The 19685-nt window shown below is 42.6% G+C and overlaps 1 protein-coding gene across 1 annotated transcript; it reads right to left on the reverse strand.

The window, feature by feature from the left end:
• Positions 1–4424: 4424 nt before the first annotated feature.
• Positions 4425–19685, reverse strand: LOC149453082 (protein mono-ADP-ribosyltransferase PARP12-like). The gene is made up of 3 exons (XM_089688707.1): positions 19672–19685; positions 6446–6591; positions 4425–4693 (listed from the first exon to the last, which is right to left on the reverse strand). Exons 1-3 carry the CDS (start codon positions 19683–19685, stop codon positions 4425–4427), a joined length of 429 nt encoding a protein of 142 aa, XP_089544833.1.

The raw sequence follows: 19685 nt of genomic DNA on the forward strand, positions 1-19685 counted from the left end.
CATACTTGATTATCACTTAATAACATGTTCAGTTACAGTGGTATACACATTTTAAATACTGAGTTAGTCCATAAGCTTGCATAGGTATACAACCTAAATCTATGCCCTTTCCAATCCTGCTGGGGGAAGGTTCTATCTGGCCTTATTTTGCAGTGTATACAATTCTGTGAGATGGAGGTAGTTTGGATTTTTAGACTTGAAGCGATACTAAAAAGGTTAATTTTTTTTTTTTAAATAACAAACAAGTGGTGCCCGTAGCAGAAAAGAAAGGGAAGAATAGTGGAGGGCAGACATGACTAGGTGAAGAGGGGAGAGAAAGACAGGAAGGGGTTAAGTTAAAGGGGATTGTTTAAAACAAGAAGGTTACCTGATTGGTGTTGGTAGCACGGGGTGGGACCTTTGATGATTTTGGGGAGTGTTGGGGGGTCGGACGATCCAGTGCTGGTATAGCAGCTGAAGAGGAAACTTCCCTCCCGCCCTCCCCTGGGGTGTTTTGGGTCTTTCCATTCTCGCTTTGTTTCGTTTTGGGTTCAGTTGTTGGTCTTTGGAGGCCGCAAATTGTTTTATGCAAAAGTGTATGGGTGGGACCCATCTGTGGTATGGTGTGCCCGGGTGCATTCCAGTTAACCGAGGTTCTACACTGCAGAAGGTGTGTTTTTGTCTCCGAGTCGGTGCATTGCAGCTGGAGGCCTAGTATGAATATTAGGGTTAAGGTTCCGCAGGGGATATCAATATTGTTTGGTGCCTTTGTAGACTTATCCAGTATGTTTCTGTTTTAAGGAATGTTTTTTGTGATTTAAGTTGAATTGTTAATAAAAGGCAGTGAAGGCCATTTTTCTCCAACGGTGTTTGGCCTCCTTTATTGGTAGAGGGAGAGTTGGTGGGGGAAGGGGTTTCGAGAGAGTCGGGTTGGTATGGTTTTAGTTGCTTTAGTCTTAGCCAACACATCTCTTCTACACTAGTCATGTTATACTTACCTGCTCTGTGTAGTGGTTTTGGACAGAGCAGCCTGGATCCTCCTCCTCTCGGGTCCCCTGTTGACTCCTCCTTTCTGTTGGGTGCCCCCATAGCAAGCAGCTTGCTATGGGGGCCCCCGAGCAGGCTTGTTTCCGAGCTGCTGCTCCGTGTGTCCATTCACACATGGAGCTGTGGCTTGGCCCCCTTCCTCATTGGCTGACTGGGTGTGCTTGACAGAAATGGCTCCCGCTTGCTGTCTCACCAATGAAGAGACAGAGACCCAGGACAGCCAAGGCTGTCATGCACATCGTTGGATCACGATTGGGTTCAGGTAAGTATTGAGGGGGCTGGGGGCACTTCTGAAGTTATTTTACCTTCGTGCAGTCCTTGACACCAGTCCCCTTTGCCATTTCTTCATAAGAAAGCATTGCACAGTGACCTTTTCCTCTCCCACCTCCTTTCAACTCCGTTCACAAAATCTTAGTTGCTGGCAGACATTCCTTATCAGCCTGGTAATAGGACTAGCAGAATCTGATCCTAAATATACATCGGAGGGCCCATAAAAGTGTCTGATGTAGCTGCTTCAATGACCAGAAAGTTACCGGACATATACAGTTAGGTCCATATATATTTGGACACAGGCACAATTTTAGTTTTTTTCAGGAATTTACCAAGACATATTCAAGCTATAGTTTATATAATGGATATGGGCTGAAAGTGCACACTCTCAGGTTTAATTTGAGGGTATGTACATCCAAATTGGGGGAAGGGTTTAGGGATTACTGCTCTTAAGAGTAGCCATCCCCCCTTTTTCAAGGGACCAAAAGTAATTGAACAATTTAATCAAAAGCTGTTTCATGGCCAGGCGTGGGCTATGCCTTTGTTATTTCTTCATCACTTAAGCAGGTAAAAGGTCTGGAGTGGATTCCAAGTGTGGTATTTGCATTTGGAATCTGTTGCTGTGAACCTACATCATGTGTTCAAAGGAACTGTCCATGCAAGTGAAACAGGCCATTGTAAAGCTTCAAAAAATGAAACAAATCCAGATAGAAGCAATAGTAGGAGTGGCCAAATCAACAGTTTGGTACATTCTGAGGAAAGATTAACGCACTAGTGAGCTCAGCAACATAAAAAGGCTTGGAAGTCCACGGAAGACAACAGTAGTGGATGATCACAAGATCCTCTCTATGGTAAAGAAAAACCCATTCACAACATCCAGATAAGTGAAGGACACTCTCCAGTAGGTGGGTGTATCACTGTCAAAGTCTACAATCAAGAGAAGACTTCACAAGAGCAAATACAGAGGGTTCACCACAAGGTATAAACCAAGCCTGAAGAATAAAAAAAGCCAGATTAGACTTTGCCAAAAAACATCTAAAAAAGCCAGACTAGTTCTAGAAAAGCATTCTTTGGATGGAGGAAACTAAGGTTAATCCTTACCAGAATGACGGGAAGAAAAAAGTGTGGAGAAGGCTTGGAACAGCTTATGATCCAAAGCGCATAACGTCATCTGTCAAACATGTTGGAGGTAGTGTGATGGCATGGGCATGCATTGCGTCCAGTGGCACTGGGTTATTGGTGTTTATTGATGATGTGACAGAAGCAGCCGGATGAATTCTCCAGTGTTTAGAGATATACTGTCAGTCCAGATTCAGCCAAATGCAGCAAAGTTGATTGAACGGCACTTTCTCAGTACAGATGGACAATGATCCAAAAACACACTACAAAAGCAACCCGGGAGCTTTTGAAGGAAAAGAAGTGGAATATTCTGCAATGGCCAAGTCAATCACCTGATCTCAACCCAATTGAGCATGAATTTCACTTGCTGAAGGCAAAACTAAAAGGCAGAAAGACCCACAAACAAAGAACAACTGAAGACAGCTGCAGTTAGAGCCTGGCAAAGCATCAGAAAGGAGGAAGACCAGTCTTTGGTAATGTCTATGGGTTCCAGACTTCAGGTAGTCATTGCCAGTAAAGGATTATCAACAAAATATTAAAAATGAACATTTTATTTATGATTATATTCAATTGTCCAATTACTTTTTGTCCTTTGAAAAAAAGAGGGGATGGCTACCCTCAAATTAAACTTGAGTGTGTGTACTTTCAGCCCGTATTCATTATATAACTATAGCTTGAATATGTTTTGGTAAATACCTGAAAAAAACTAAAATTGTGCTTGTGTCCAAATATATATGGACCTAACTGTATATAATTGGGTTATATATTATAAATACCTTAGTTGGAAGCTGGGAGAACACACATCCCTGATGGACTGGTTCTCAGCCCAGACTCTAAAACTTCAGCATGTGTCATAATTCATTAAATAATGACAGCACAGCCAGAATATAGACATATTTACCTCCCTCAGTTATTGAGTAGCATTTTTAACCTAAACATCCCTATGCTAGGAGTCACCAGAGTGAATTAGGACTCCACACCCCTCATTTGGAGAAATGGATATCCGAGACCTGTCATATTTATATCTATTTTGAAGCTTATTTCATGTTTGACAATATTCTGCATTGTAGAAGACTGTAAATGGTAGGTATTCAGAAATATGAATACTTTTAAGAAACTGTATTTGGGACTTGGTCATAGACAGGGTGCAGCTGAGAGTGGCATTGTTATGCAAGTGGCAGCGTGGTGTGAGATTGACCTGTTCTTTGTCTCAAGTTGGTGAGAAGGGCAGGGGTTGGGCACCACATTTGTCAAGAGCCTCCACAAGAGAACCATGCAGGAAGGTTACAGGACCAATGTAAAGCATTTGAAAGGGCCCCCTGTTCTTGGTCATGTGATGTCAAAGAGGAATTGGGCCAGTGTCTCTGCATCAGCTCTGCTGTGGAGTCCTTTGTGATAGCACCACTCAATACACATTTCCTGATTGTAAGGGTTTTACTGGAGTAGTAAAAAGGGACAGCAAGGGAACCCAGGAGAGTTCAATAAAATTGAGGCTGGGCAAAAAGGTGTCCACTGATTTGCCCCCAATATCTGTAGGTACACCAGTGGCTGGATAAGTGAGGACTGCTGCAACCTGTTGGTGGTTGTTGAAGAGGTGAAGGAGGTAACAAATATATCCTAATTGTCCCCGTCTTGATCTATAATTAAGCCAGAGGTAAGAGTGTAAAGAAATCTGGAAAGGGTTAGGGAATAGGAAACTGGGAGGCCGGAGCCCAGAATTGGGTCTTAATAGCTGTAGAAATAGCTGGAACTCTACAACCATCAGAATCTGATGTCTCTGGGTCTTTCCAGCTACCTAGCAATACCGGAAGAGGAGCTAATTTATAGTAAGTGATGACTTCAAAACCTAAATCTTGCCAACCCTAGAGCTTTTACTTTGCAGTTATGAAGATGTTCAAGAAGTCTTTCAATAAATCTGCTGGTAGAACAGGTGATGCTGTTGAAACAAAGTTAATTATAGCAGGAACAGTACTTTTGTCTGCCCCTCTTTCTCAAGTCAGGGGCCAGGCCTACACATTTTCTTCCTCATACTCCAGAATGTACTCTAGGTAAGCCTGAAATCTTTCAAACACTACAAAGATGGACGGATTGTACAAATTATCCATGCAGGAGTCATATCTCTGGCTGATGTTTGGTTTCTGAGGTGGGCGTCTCATTGTCGAATCCCCTTCAATAAAGTTCCCCACCAACACATTAGCCACAAACATCATCCATACTCCATTGGGAGATGGTGAGGTGTAATGGTCAGAGTAGGACGCATCTCTAGCAAAGTAACTGCCTGTTGGAGAAAGTTGGAATAAACTAACAACATTTTAAGTACAGATTTACTTCTCCCTTGAGAAAACAAAATAAACACTGAGAGCTCCAAATTAAAGAGGATTTGTGTGTGCCACAAAAAAGGAAGTAGAGGGCAAAGGAATAGTTAGCAGAATTGTCTGTGGTCTCCCTGCAGCTGATCCTTTTCCATTACTAACTTACTAGGCTTTGATCTCCACTGTAACTGTGTGTGGAGGAGCAAGGCTTCCCCTCTGGCAAAAGGTAATCTGATGACTGGTGGGGTAATGACAGAGGTGGAGGAAGCACAGAAAGAATGCTGTAAAAGCCAGGAGATCCCTGCACTGTAGGTCCTCAGTACAGCTTCCCCTCCAGCAAGGAGAACAGTGAGCAGCACAGTAGTGACATCAAATCTCACTCCAAATCTGGTGAGACTAGCAGAATGAGCTGTACCTTAGATAATCTCACACTCCAGATATACAGCTAGAAGGCTGCAACACAGGAAGTGCATTGCATTCTAGATATTTCCTATAACAGCAAATCTTCACTCTTTGGGTTCGAGTCCACTCCATGTTAGCTTAAAAGGATAAGTTCACTTAAAATAAATAAATGAAAATTTTTTGCAGGTACCATTTTTTTTTTGTAGGATCCTGGAAAACATTGCAACCACGATCAGCAGATCACAGGTGCCATGCAGGACTCCTACAGACTATAAGTGTAAGCTGTCTGCCCGTACAATATAGGCAGGCAGTTTCACACTGACAGGAAGAATCAGTGCTCTGGTAGTTAATTGACAACTTCAAGCCAACAGCCGCAAAGGCTGTCGGTACTTGTAGTTTCCTATTCACATAACCCTGTGAATGAATGACGTGGCAAGGGGGGCACAGCCCCGCACAGCCACATTTTTTAAAATTGAGACAGAGAGCGGGGGGGAGTAGGGGTCTGGTGCTATGGGTGTAACAGGAAACATGTTACAAAAGCTGAACTTATCCTTTAATCAACAGACAGTGGGAGTATGAGTTTAGAGACACTAAGGAAGATTTATCAATTATGTTGAACAGCAAGGCATTGCAGAACTGAAGCAGTGATGCATATGAAATAGGTCATTGGCACAACTTGGATTTTGTTGCAATCATCATATTGGTTTTGGACACAGTGTGCTGACAACATGTAATTTATACTTTATGCAGTGTCAGTTGACAGCTGTCACAGCTGTCCCAAAGAGGTCTGTTCAGGTGCATTATGCAATGCACCAAATGCCATTTATATTTACTATAACATTGCAGCATGATTCATAAATTCTTTCCTCTGTTGATCTGAAACAGAACTATGACAATATAAAACCTGTACAAACCACTTTGTATGTAGGTTCGGACCAAACTTTGGCTGTCCGGCAATAGGATGAATGCATAAACTTTCACCCATTTGGTCCCCTTTTCGGCGACAGCTGAACCATATACAGAAGCGGCATTTCTACCTGTTCTATATAGGATAGCTTCCTACTGTCATAGGTTGCTATGGAAAGGGCTGATGCTGGCACCTGAAATGTCCTTAACAAAATTGCTTATGGCACTGACACCACTGACTTACAAGGTCTGGAATTTTCAGGCCCCATAAGCAAAGGAGCTCATGTGTTTGGGGTGGAGTGGGGGGTGGGGTTACCACACATATTTGCTTTTTCCTCCATGTATAGGGCAGCTATTTTTCTTAGACTTGTGTTGTGTGGCCAAGCAAATAGCACTTATCACAGAGCAACCTTTTCCATATACAGTGCCATGACAAATATGCCAATCAAAACTCTCTTCGCAGATGGCATTAACATTGGCATCATCCATTTCATGGAAGAGTTGGCACTCAGCTTTGTTCATGTTTAGGTTCCTGTTTGTCATTTGATCCTTTTGCCTAAGACACAAAAACAAGGAAAAAAAATTACCATTATTTGAAAGTGAAGATTCCCCTTTCTAACTCTCCTCACTCCAGCTCCCTGCATGTCACCATCTCTGCTCCGCTATCTGCACCCCTCTCCAAGTCTCTGCACCCTAATCAAGCTCCCTGCATCCATCCATCTCTCTGCACCCCACTCCTGCTCCCTGTATCCTTCCATCTCTCTGACACATACACCATTTCCCTGCATCTCTCTATCTCTCTGCACCACCTGAACCCACTCCAGCTATCTGCCTCCTACATGCACCCCTGTTCAAATACCAGCACCCTACTCCAGCTCTCTGCATCCCTCCATCTCTCTGTATCACCTTCCTGAACCCCACTCCAGCCATCTGCCTCCTACATGCACCCCTCTTCAAATCCCAGCACCCCACTCCAGCTCCCTGCATCCCTCCATCTCTCTGCACCACCTTCCTGAACCCCACTCCAACTCTGACCCCTACCTGCACCCCACTCCAGTGCCCTGCATTCCTTCATCTCTATGCACCACACTCCAGCTCCCTTCATCCCTCCATCTCTAGACTCTGCTCCACCTCTCTGGCCACCTCCATTCCTCCCTTTGTATTCACAAATACAGATTGATGGTCTCAGCTTGAAGTCCCATAGCCTGTAATAACTATTGCTAGAAGAGAAGTGTGAAGCCATTTTGGCCTATTTTGTGGTGTAGGAGGATGCAAAATTAGTTGAAGGATCATTGAGTAACTGTATCTTCCGTTTTAGTAAATGGGTACAAAAAAAAAAAATCAATAATGTAAATAGGGATCAGAATGGCAAAGAAAACATATATACAATTATGCACACTCAAACACACTTTTCTGTGATGTAAAAAAATGAGACAAAGATAAATCATTTCAAAACTTTTTCCACCTTTAATGTGACCTATAAATGGTACAACTCAATTGAAAACAAACTGAAAATCTTTTAGGGGGGGAGTAAACATAGAAAACTAAAATAATGTGGCTGCATTAGTGTGCACACCCTTTTATAACTGGGGATGTAGCTGTGTTCAGAGTTAAGCAATCACATTCAAAATCATGTTATATAGGAGTCAGTACACGCCTGCCATCATTTAAAGTGCCTCTGATTAACCCCAAATAAAGTTCAGCTGTTCTAGTAGGTCTTTCCCAACATTTTCTTAGTTGCATCCTGCAGCAAAAGCCATGGTCTGTAGAGAGCTTCCAAAGCATCAGAGGGATCTTATTGTTGAAAGGTATCAGTCAGGAGAAGGGTACAATAGAATTTCCAAGGCATTAGATATACCATGGACCACAGTGAAGACAGTCATCATCAAGTGGAGAAAATATGGTACAGCAGTGACTTTCCAAAGAACTGGACGTCCCTCCAAAATTGATGAAAAGACGACAAGAAAACTGGTCTGGCAGGCTGCCAAGAGTCTACAGCAACATTAAAGGAGCTTAGGAATATCTGACAAGTACTGGTTGTGTGGTACATGTAACAATCTCCTGTATTCTTCATATGTCTGGGCTATAGGGTAGAGTGGCAAGACTGAAGCCTTTTCTTACGAAGAAAAACATCCAAGCCCGGCTAATTTTGCAAACACACATCTGTAGTCTCCCAAAAGCATGTGGGAAAATGTGTTATGCTCTGATGAAACCAAGGTTGAACGTTTTGGCCATAAATCCAAAAGATATGTTTGGTGCAAAAACAACACTTCACATCACCAAAAGAACACCATACCCACAGTGAAGCATGGTGGTGGCAGCATCATACTTTGGGGCTGTTTTTCTTCAGCTGGAACTGAGGCTTTAGTCAAGGCAGAGGTAATTATGAACAGTTCCAAATACCAGTCAATATTGGCAGAAAACCTTCAGGCTTCTGCTAGAAAGCTGAACATGAAGAGGGGCTTCATCTTTCAGCATGACAACCACCCAAAGCATACATCCAAATCAACAAAGGAATGGCTTCACCAGAAGAAGATTAAACTTTTGGAATAGCCCAGCCAGAGCCCAGACTTGAATCCGTTTGAAAATCTGTGGGGTGATCTGAAGAGGGCTGTGCCCAGGAGATGCCCTCCCAATCTGACAGATTTGGAGTGTTTTTGCAAAGAAGAGTGGGCAAATATTGCTTAGTCAAGATGTTCCATGCTGATAGACTCATACCCAAAAAGACAGAGTGCTCTAATAAAATCAAAAGGTGCTCCAACAAAGTATTATTTTAAGGGTGTGCACACTTATGCAACCATATTACTTTATTTTTTTTATTTTTACTTCCCTCCACCTAAAAGATTTCAGTTTGCTTTTCAACTGAGTTGTGCAGTTTATAGGTTGAAAAAATTCTGAAATGATTTATCGTTGTCTAATTTTTTGACATCACAGAAGCATGACATTTTAACAGGGGTGTGTAGACTTTTTATATCCATTGTACACTATATTGCTAAAAGTATTGGGCCACCTGCCTTTACACTCACATGAACTTTAATTGCCATCCCAGTCTTAGTCCGTAGGGTTCAATATTGAGTTGGCCCACCCTTTACAGCTATAACAGCTTCAACTCTTCTGGGAAGGCTGTCCACAAGGTTTAGGAGTGTGTCTATGGGAATGTTTGCCCATTCCTCCAGAAGCACATTTGTGAGGTCAGGCACTGATGTTGGACAAGAAGGCCTGGCTCGCAGTCTCCACTCTAAATCATCCCAAAGGTGTTCTATCGGGTTGAGGTCAGGACTCTGTGCAGGCCAGTGAAGTTTCTCCACCCCAAACTCGCTCATCCAGGTCTTTATGGACTGGTGCGCAGTAATGTTGGAACAGGAAGGGGCCATCCCCAAACTGTTCCCATAAAGTTAGGAGCATGAAATTGTCCAGAATTGTGCAATGGCGACTAGCAATAATAGAAATTTTATGTAAATGGATTCCAGGTAAAGATCACAAATTTGTAAGCAGGTGTGAGGTGTAAAAAGCTGTCTGCATGCAGAGTCCCTTAACCAGTTGCCGACCTGCCACAGTGTTTTTACTGCGGCAGGGCGGCACCTCTGCGCACAGCGCCGTCTTTTAATGTCGCTCTGCAAAACAGGTAGGGGGCGGGCGCGAGGCGCGTCCCTGCCTTACCCATCCTGCGATCGCGGCAGCAGGTGTCCATCACACCGGATCCTGGGGGGTCATTACCTGCCGAGTCCCGGCGATTACTGGTCATCACTGACAGATAGCACGGCTGCAGTGTTTACACTGCAAGTCTACTATCTGTCAGTTCAGAGCACGCTAAACTTGAGAGAAGACTTTATATCTTGGGATCAGCGTGTTCCTGTGAAGTACACACCCCCGCCCCCTAGTAACACTCTCCCCTCACACAGTTAACCCTTTCATTACCAAAAAAATATTAACCCCTTCGTCCCCAGTGCCATTAGTACAGTGTCAGTGCTTTTTTTTTTTTGCACTGATCACTGTATTGGTGTCACTGGGGATGTCAGTGACCCCAAGTCAGTTCCCCCCCAGTGTCAAAATGTCCGCAGCAGTCCCGGAGTCCCACAGTCCCACCATAAGTCGCTGATCACTGTCATAAATCGCTGATCACCGCCATAAGTCGCTGATCGCCGCCATTATTAGTATAATAAGAAAAAAAATCCCAGTATCTTTCCCGCCATTTGTAGATGCCATAGCTTTCACGTAAACCAATTAATTTACACGTATTGGGTTTTTTTTTAAGCAAAAACATGTAGCAGAATACATTTTGGCAGAAATTTATGACTAAATTTGATTTAGTCATAAATCATAAATGGTTCACGTAAACCAATTAATTTACACGTATTGGGTTTTTTTTTTAAGCAAAAACATGTAGCAGAATACATTTTGGCAGAAATTTATGACTAAATTTGATTTTTACATTTTTTTACTGGACATGTTTTATAGCAAAAAGTCCAAAATATTGTTTTTTTTCTCCAAATTGTCAGCCTTTTTTTTTTATAGCGCAAAAAATAAAAAATGCACAGGCGATCAAATACCACCGAAAGAAAGCTCAATTTGTGGGGAAAAAGGATGTAAATTTAATTTCGGTGCAGTGTTGCATGACCGCGTAATTGTCGGTTAAAGTAATGCAGTGATGTAACACAAACTGCTTCTGTAACCGCTTCCTGACCGCCCTATAGCAGAAATACTGCTACAGGGCGGCACGGGTGCGCAAAATCACACACACACACACACACACACACACATATATATACGTGATTCGTGCTCCCGTGGTTTTCATGCCCCTCCCAGATAGCGTCAGATTGCCCGTCGGTACACCTGTCATCACATTTAACCCCTTGATTGCCAGGAGCACGCTCATGCACAATAAACCTCCATTGCTAGTATAGTGTCTGAACGGGTCAATATCTTTGATCAGATCAGCTCTATACCAGCGTTCACATTAGTATAGCATCCCCAAAAACGCAGTGTTAGCGGGATCAGCCCCAGCACCTGCCAGCACCTGCATTTAGCCCCTACTCTTACCCCCCCTTCTCCCCCAGCAAGTGTAGTGTCAGTAGGTCACTGTCACTTGATACATTGCACACAAAACCGCAGTGTTCGCAGAATCAGGCCTGATCTCTGTTAGCACTTGCCGGTAAATTTTGATGACTCTCATATGCAGCAGAGTGCCAGTACTAGTGCCGCTCTACCTTTTGGTGAACTGGCGTGCACCAGCGGTCTAGTACATCCTGGTATTTCACATACCTCCTTGATTTTTGGAGCTGTTATTCACGGAATATCTGTATGCGTCAATTGTGGATCAAAGCAATTTATATGCAGAACAATTTATTGCTGCTAACCCAAATTCAAAGCTTGCCAGACCATTCACATGGAAACTCATTACGGTTTTGGAATTTACAGTTTTTTTGGGCCTAACTCTCAACACAGGCATTACTAAAAGAAATGAATTGCAGTTGTATTCATCCGCAGATGCGATTCATCATATCCCATGTTCTCTGCTGCCATGGCCAGGCATAGATATGAGAGTATAATGTGTTTTATGCATTTCAGCGACAATACACTCTGTCATCCTCGGGTGACCCTGAATTTGACCGGCTCCACAAAATTCAGCCCCTCGCAAATCACCTTAACCAAAAATTTGCAGATGTCTATACTCTGCAGCAAAACATCTGCGTTCATGAGTCCCTCATTAATTTTTCTGGCCGCCTTGCATTCAAACAATTTATCCCCTGCAAGTGTGCCAGATATGGGGTTAAGATGTAGAAGACCTGTGAGAGTGCAACAGGCTATACTTATAAGTTTCAGATTTACGAGGGAAAAGATAGTCACGTGGAACCCACTGGATGCCCAGACTACATGGGGAGCAGTGGCAAGATAGTTTGGGACTTGGTGTCATCCTTTTTCCATATGGTGTACCACTTATACGTGGACAATTTTTATTCAAGCGTGCCACTATTTAAACATTTGTTCAATCTTGGAACTGGCGCTTGTGGCAAAGTGTGACCTAATGTGTGCCCACTATTAGACGTGGGTGGATGCAGGGTGGTATATTGTAATGGTGGGCATACCACACACTTTTTCTGGCAGATATTTCTTCTCACAGGCTGCATGCAAAAAAAAAGAACATAGCATATATAACCAACAAGGACCAGCAATGTACTGGTACATCACTGGACTTTGAATGGTTATACCAGGATGATGCCTACAGCTGCAGGCATCATCCTGGTATCGTTTTTTTCAGCCAGCGATCGGCTTTCATGTAAAAGCAATCCTAGTGGCTAATTAGCTGCAGGATTGCTTTTACAAGTAGAGGAAACTGATGCCCCCCTCCCCTGCTGCCTTCCACGGCCTTCTCGGGCAGTCCCGTGCCATCGGGGGAACCTGAGAATGCAGCCGGTGTTTCTGCCAGCTGACCATAGAGCTGATTGAAGACCAGAGTGGTGCCAATCATCTCTATAGTCTAAGAATTCGGAAGCTACGAGCATTTCATCACTTCAGTTTTGCAGGATATAAACAGCGCCATTTGTAAATTGGGAAAGCATCTGATCACTCCGATTTTGGTTTGATTAGATAATGTAGGGGCAGAGGAGATATCCAGAGTCTGATAGACCCCAGATTTCTCAAATAAGAATATATGACAATGCCCATTGAAGTTATAGGGGATATTTGCATTCCCTGTTATAGCATTAAAAGTGATAAAAAAAAATTAAAGGTACAATGTAAAAATAATTAAAAAAATCAAAATAACTAAAAAAAAAAAAAAAAAAAACCACCCCTCCTATGTGTGCACACCTGTGTGCACAAGCCTTGACCTTGGACCGGTATGTAAACAGCAGTTGCACCATGCATGTGAGGTATTGCCGTGCAAGGGCAGTAATTCTAACACTAGACCTCCTCTGTAAATCTAAAATGGTAGCTTTTAAAGCGTTGCCTATGGATATTAAAAATGTTTGCAGTTTGTCACCATTGCACGGGCATGCGCAGTTTTAAAGCATGTCATGTTTGGTATCTATTTACTCGGCATACCATTATCTTTCATATTTTACCAAATATTTGGCCAATATATTGTGTTTTTGTGCATTTATTGCTGCCAACCCAGCAATAATTTTTTTTTTTTTTTTAAATTTGCTTTTGAAAAATCGCTGCGCAAGTACTATGTGCCATAAAAAATTGTAGTGCCCACCATTTTATTCACTAGGGTGTCTGCTTTTAAAAAAATATATAATGTATAGGGGTTTAAATAAATTTCATAGCAAAAAATACTGATTTTTTTTATATGAACAAAAAGTGTCAGAAAAGGCTTGGTCTTCAGGTGGTTAGAAGAGTGAGTGATGTATGGCATAAACTTCTAATGCTGGGCATAGAATGCCCCCACCTCCCAAAATGACCCCTTTTTAGAAAGTAGACACCCCAAACTATTTGCTGAGGGGCATGTTGAATCAATAGAAGAATTTATTTTTTTACCACAAGTTTTTGGAAAATTACAAAAAAAAATATATATATATTTTTTACACACATTTGTCACTTCATTTATGTACCGTATTGCATGACCGCGCAATTGTCCGTTAAACTAGCGCAGCGCTGTATAGCAAAAAATGGTGTAAATTGCAGTATCTATACCATAGTTTGTAGACACTATAACTTTCACACAAAGCAATCAATATACACTTATTGGGATTTATTTTACCAAAAACATGTAGCAGAATACATTTGGTCTAAATTTATAACTAACTTTGAGTTTACTATATATTTTTTATAGCTGAAAGTAAAAAATATTGTTTTTCTTCAAAATGTTTGGTCTTTTTTTGTTTATAGCGTGAAAAATAAAAAGTGCACAGGTGATCAAATACCACTGAAAGAAATCTCTATTTGTGTGAAAAAAAGGACGTAAATGTTGTCTGGGTGCAGCATTGCATGACCGCGCAATTATCAGTTGAATTAGTGCAGCGCCGAGTAGCAAAAAGAGTCTTGGTCAAGAAGGGGGGTAAATCCTCAGGAGAGCAAGTGGTTAATGAAGAGTGTATGCAGTGTGGGCTTCTGCCTCTCCACTCGTGATGATACCATGAGCTCAAGAGATCTGGGATGTCCTGGAAAGCTCCTGCAGAATCTGCAACCAGTGTGGGACAGCCTAGCACTTAGTGACACCAGCATTCCGCTGTAACTGAGGTGGCGACTATGCTCATGTCTTGGCTCTAAGTTCTCCTGCTTTAGTTCAACTGCTGTGTTTAACTGCATTGCACTCTTTCGAAGCCGCACTCAATCTGAAACATGTAAACATTCACAGTGCAGGGAGGAAAAAGTATGTGAACCTTTGGACTTAATAACTGGTTGACCCTCCTTTGGCAGCAATAACCTCAACCAAATGTTTCCTGTAGTTGCAGATCAGACCTGCACAACGATGTGGAGTCATTTTGGACCACTCCTCTTCACAAAACTGTTTCAGTGTAGCAATATTCTTGGGATGTCTGGTGTGAATCGCTCTCTTACGGTCATGCCACAGCATTTCAATCGGGTTGAGGTCAGGACTCTGACTGGGCCACTCCAGAAGGCGTATTCTGTGCTGTTGCAGCCATTGTTTTGTTGAATTACTTGTATGCTTTGGGTCATTGTACTGTTGCATAACCAATCCTCTGCGGAGCTTCAGTTGGTGGACAGATGGTCGTACGTTTTCCTGCAAAATGTCTTGATAAACTCTGGAATTCATTTTCCCATCAATGACAACAATCCGTCCAGGCCCTGAGGCAGCAAAGCAGCCCCAAACCATGATGCTCCCTCCGCCATGTTTTACAGTGGGGATGAGGTTTTGATGTTGGTGTGCTGTGCCTTTTTTTCTCCACACATAGTGTTGTGTGTTCTTCCCAAACAACTCAATCTTGGTTTCATCTGTCCACAGTATATTTTGCCAGTAGTGCTGTGGAACATCCAGGTGCTCTTTTGCAAACTTCAAACGTGCTGCAATATTCTTTTTGGACAGCAATGGCTTCCTCCGTGGTGTCCTCCCATGTACTCCATTCTTGTTTAATGTTTACCTTATTGTAGATGTGTCAACAAAAATGTTAGCATGTTCCAGAGATTTCTGTAGGTCTTTAGCTGACACTCTGGGATTCTTCTTTACCTCATGCAGCATTCTGCGCTGTGCTCTTGCAGTCATTTTTACAGGGCGACCGCGCCTAGGGAGAGTAGCAACAGTGCTAAACTTTCTCCATTTGTAGACAGTCTGTCTTACCGTGGACACATGAACATCAAGGCTTTTGGAGATACTTTTGTAACCCTTTCCAGCTTCATGCAAGTCAACAATTCTTGATCGTAGGTCTTCTGAGAGCTCTTTTCTGCGAGGCATGGTTCACATCAGACAGTGCTTCTTGAAACCAGTAAACCCAAAACAGGTGTGTGTTTTTTAAGGGCAGGACAGCTGTCAGCAACACATCCAATATCATCACACTGATTGGAGTCAAGGTTGGCTCACTCCTGGCTCCAATTAGCTCTGGGAGAAGTCATTAAGCTAGGGCCTCACATACTTTTTCCTCCCTGCACTGTGAATGTTTACATGTTTTGTGCAATTAAACCATGGCAACATCTAATGTTTGTGTAGTATTATGTTCAGCAGACTATGTTCTTCTATTGTTGTGACTTAGATGACGTTCAGAGCACATTTTATGCCAAATTTATGCAAAACTCCACATAATCCCAAGGGGTTCACATTTTCTTGGAACTGTATACGCACAACAATACATGGCCGCCCACTCAAATTCAGCTCTTGCCAGACAATTTGCATGGAAACCTATCACGGTTCCTGAACTTAAAACTCTTTTTGGGCCTAACCCTCAACATGGACATTAAAGAAAATAATAAATTGTGGTCATGTTGATCCACAGAGCTAATTCATCGTATGTCCATGTTCTCTGCTGTTACATATATGCCCAACGTGAGCCAGCAATGTACTGGTATGTCGATGGACTTTGAGTGGTTTTACTGGGATTATGCCTGCAGCTACAGGCATCATCCTGGTATAATTTTTTTCAGCTGATGGTCAGCTTTTACGTAAAAACAATCCTAATGGCCAATTAGCTGCTGAATTGTTTTTAGGAGCAGCGGGAAGGGACATCTTCCCCCCCCCCCCCCCCCCCCCGGTGCCTTCCACAGTTTTCTTGGGCTCCCCTGAGAATCCAAGAATACAGCCAGCAGATGGCTGACCATAGAGCTGATCAGAGACCATAATGGCTTCAATCATCTCTATAGTTTAAGAACTTGGAAGCTATGAGCATTTCATCACTTCAATTTCGCAGGTTATAAACAGCGCCATTTGTAAATTGGGAAAGCATCTGATCACATCGATCTTGGTGAGATTAGATAATGTAAGCACAGAGGAGATACATAGTGTCTAGTAGACCCCAGATTTCTCAAAAGAGAATATATAACAATGCCCATTGAAGTTACAGGGGATATTTGAATTCCCTGTGATAGCATTAAAAGTGATAAAAAAAGTAAGAAAGGGGACAGTTTAAAAATAATTGAAAAAATCAAAATAACTAACAAAAAAAAAGGCTTTGAAAGCGTTGCCTATTGATAATAAAAATGTATGTACTTTCTTGCCATTGCATGGGCATGCGCAATTTTAAAGCATATCATGTTTGGTATCTATTTACTCAGCATAACATAATCTTTTATATTTTATCAAACAATTGGGCGATATTGTGTTTTTGTGCATTAAAATTCTAAAAAGTTTATTTTTCCCAAAAGTTTTGGAAAATCTCTGCGCAAATACCGTGTGACATATAAAATTTCAACACCCACTGTTTTATTCTCTAAGGCCTCTGCGTTAAAAAAATATATAATGTTTGGGGGTTCAAAGTAATTTTCTAGCAAACAAAATGTTTTTTCATGTGAGCAAAAAGTGTCAGAAAAGGCTTGGTCTTCAAGAGTGGGTGATGTGTGGCATAAGCTTCTAATGTTGACCCTGAAATGCCAGGAAATCAGAAGCAACCCCTCCAAATGACCACTTTTTGGAAAGTAGAGGTATTTGCTAAGAGGCATGGTGAGTGTTTTGCAGATCTAATTTGTTGCCACATGTTTTTGGAAAATGAAGAAAGAAAAACAAAAATGTATTTGTTTTCTTTTTTTCATTTCCAAACCCTGTGTCAAAAATGATATCTGTAAAATACTCACCATGCCTCTTATCAAATTCCTTGGGGTGTCTACTTTCCAAAAAGGGGTCATTTGGGGGTGTTTACTATCCTTGCATTTTAGAGCCTCTGAAACTGTGATAGGTAGTAGGGAAATATGTCCTTTGAAAGCCTGGAGGTGGTCATTGGATTTTGGAGGCTTGCATTTAGGTAGACTGCCAAAAAATCTCTCACATGTGGTATCCCCATACTCGGGAGAAGTATTAGAAAGCTCTGTTTGTGTGAAAAAAAGGACATAAATTTTGTTTGGGTACAGCATTGCATGACTGCGTAATTACCAGTTGAAATAGCGCAGTGCTGAACAGCAAAAAATGGCCTAGTCAGGAAGGGGGGTAAAGCCTCAAGAGGGCAAGTGGTTAAACATGTCCAGTAAAAAAAATTTTTTTAAATGGGAGGAAACCCACACAAGCACAGGGAAAACATGCAAACTCCATGCAGGAGGTGCCATGGTCAGGAATCAAACCCATAACCCATTTACTGCAAGGCAGATGTGCTAACCACTAAGCCACTGTGGCTTCCACCAGTAATGGAGATCCTCAAGAAAGGCCAGGTCACCTCAGCCCCAAAGGGTTAGGGCCCATATCACTCTTCCATATGCCCTTCAAAATCCCCTAAGGCTTCCCCCTAAATATGGAGCAGCTAACATCCCCCCTTTTACTGCCCAGCCAGGAGTCCAGGGGAACACAGAAAATTTTGCCCCATTGATTTTGTTTTTATTTAATTTTTACCAATGACTTGCTAAATTCAATTGTGGACCAGTGCAACCTCTATGCCCAACAGTTCATAGCCACCAACCCAGATTCAAGTTATTCCTGTCCCTATGAATGGAAGCAGTTAACAGTGGAGGAATTTAGAACCTTTTTGGGCCTCTGTAAGGGAATTCCCGTGAGACAGCTGGCGAATAGATGTGTGCATGCGCACAGAAATGCACGATCACGCACACGCATGTGCACACGCACGGCGAAGATTGGTGCCAGATGGACTATTTAAAAGGTGCCTCTGCCTGTGCTGAATGCTGACTGGTCTTCAGCTGTTCCCTGTTTCCTGCTCGTTCCTGTGTGATTTCCTTGTTGCTGACCCGGCTTGTTCCTGATCTGACTCTGATTACTCTCCTGCTTGATACTGGTTCCTGACTTCGGCTCTGCTCCTGACTTTGGCTTGCTTATGATTTGGTACCTCGCTGTCTGCCCGTTGATGACCCTGGCTATTCCTTTGACACTCCCTTCCCAGCTTCCTGCCTTGCTCTGGTGCACACCTGGCGATCTATCATACCAGCTCTGCATATTACTACTGTGCCTGAATCGGAAATTCATCAGTCTTCCAAAGTCTCCAACTGCAAGAGCTGCAAACATCTGCTGGCGCTCTTGTCCCCCTGGTCCCTAGACACCCTCTGTTCCACTTCCAGTGGGGTCAGGGCTAGTGACACAAGTGAGGCCGACCTCGTCATTTCAGTCTCCAATCAGGTACGTGACAGCCTCACATTTAATATGGGACTCACACAAAAAAATCAATTACACTCCTACTGGTCTACCCACCCAAGCCAATTTACTCATCAGTCATGTAAAGAACAAGACATCTAATGATCATGAGGTTCCTCCACTACAACGATAACAGTGCCTTCCCCAAAATGACTCAGCATATGATAAATTGTATAAAAGTCGGCCACTCCTTAATTTTTTCTCCGATAAATTCACCCAATTATTTGTCCCGGACAAAAATATCTGCGTGGATGAGTCGCTTGTCACGTTCACTGGCATGCTGATCTTCAAGCAGTTTATCCCCAGCAAACGGGCCCGATATGGGGTTAAACTCTATATATTATGCGACAGAGCCACAGGGTACGTGTACGCCTTCCTCATGTACGAAGGAAAGGACACCCAACTGCATCCCCCTGAATGCCCAGATTACATTGGAGCAAGTGGAAAAGTCAATTGGGAGCTTGTATTTCCACTCCTTGAAAACAGTGATAATTTTTACACCAGCTTGCCCCTTTTTTGCAATATTCACCAAAAGAGAACAGCAGCATATGGCACTGTGAGAGCTAGCAGGAAGGGCTTCCTGCATCAGATGGGGGGGGCATAGTTGCAGACGGGGGGGGGTAATTTTTCATGCAAGAGTGCGTTTTCTGCTGGAGTGTGAAGCAGTTGAACACAGCAGTTTAGCTAAAGCAGGCTAACTCAAGCAGCATGAAGATACAACAAAGAACTACTGCATGCTAGATGGACTGCAAGCAAACACCCTGGGAAACATCTCCTACAAGTCTGATTCCCACTCCATGTACCTTTTAATATGCTGACTCTACTCCTCCTTTTCATATTACTATCATTTGTTCTCAAAATCTCAATTCTTTACCCCTCTGCTCCACCTCAAAGCTTATACATATCACCCTCACTTTTACTACTGCTCTCATCACTTCCTGCTGATACTTTACTCACCTGCAAGAAGGCAT

Source organism: Staurois parvus, unplaced genomic scaffold (genome assembly GCF_062004578.1).
Source record: "Staurois parvus isolate SC_StPar_1 unplaced genomic scaffold, SC_StPar_1.0 ptg000452l, whole genome shotgun sequence".
Classification (NCBI taxonomy): domain Eukaryota; kingdom Metazoa; phylum Chordata; class Amphibia; order Anura; family Ranidae; genus Staurois; species Staurois parvus.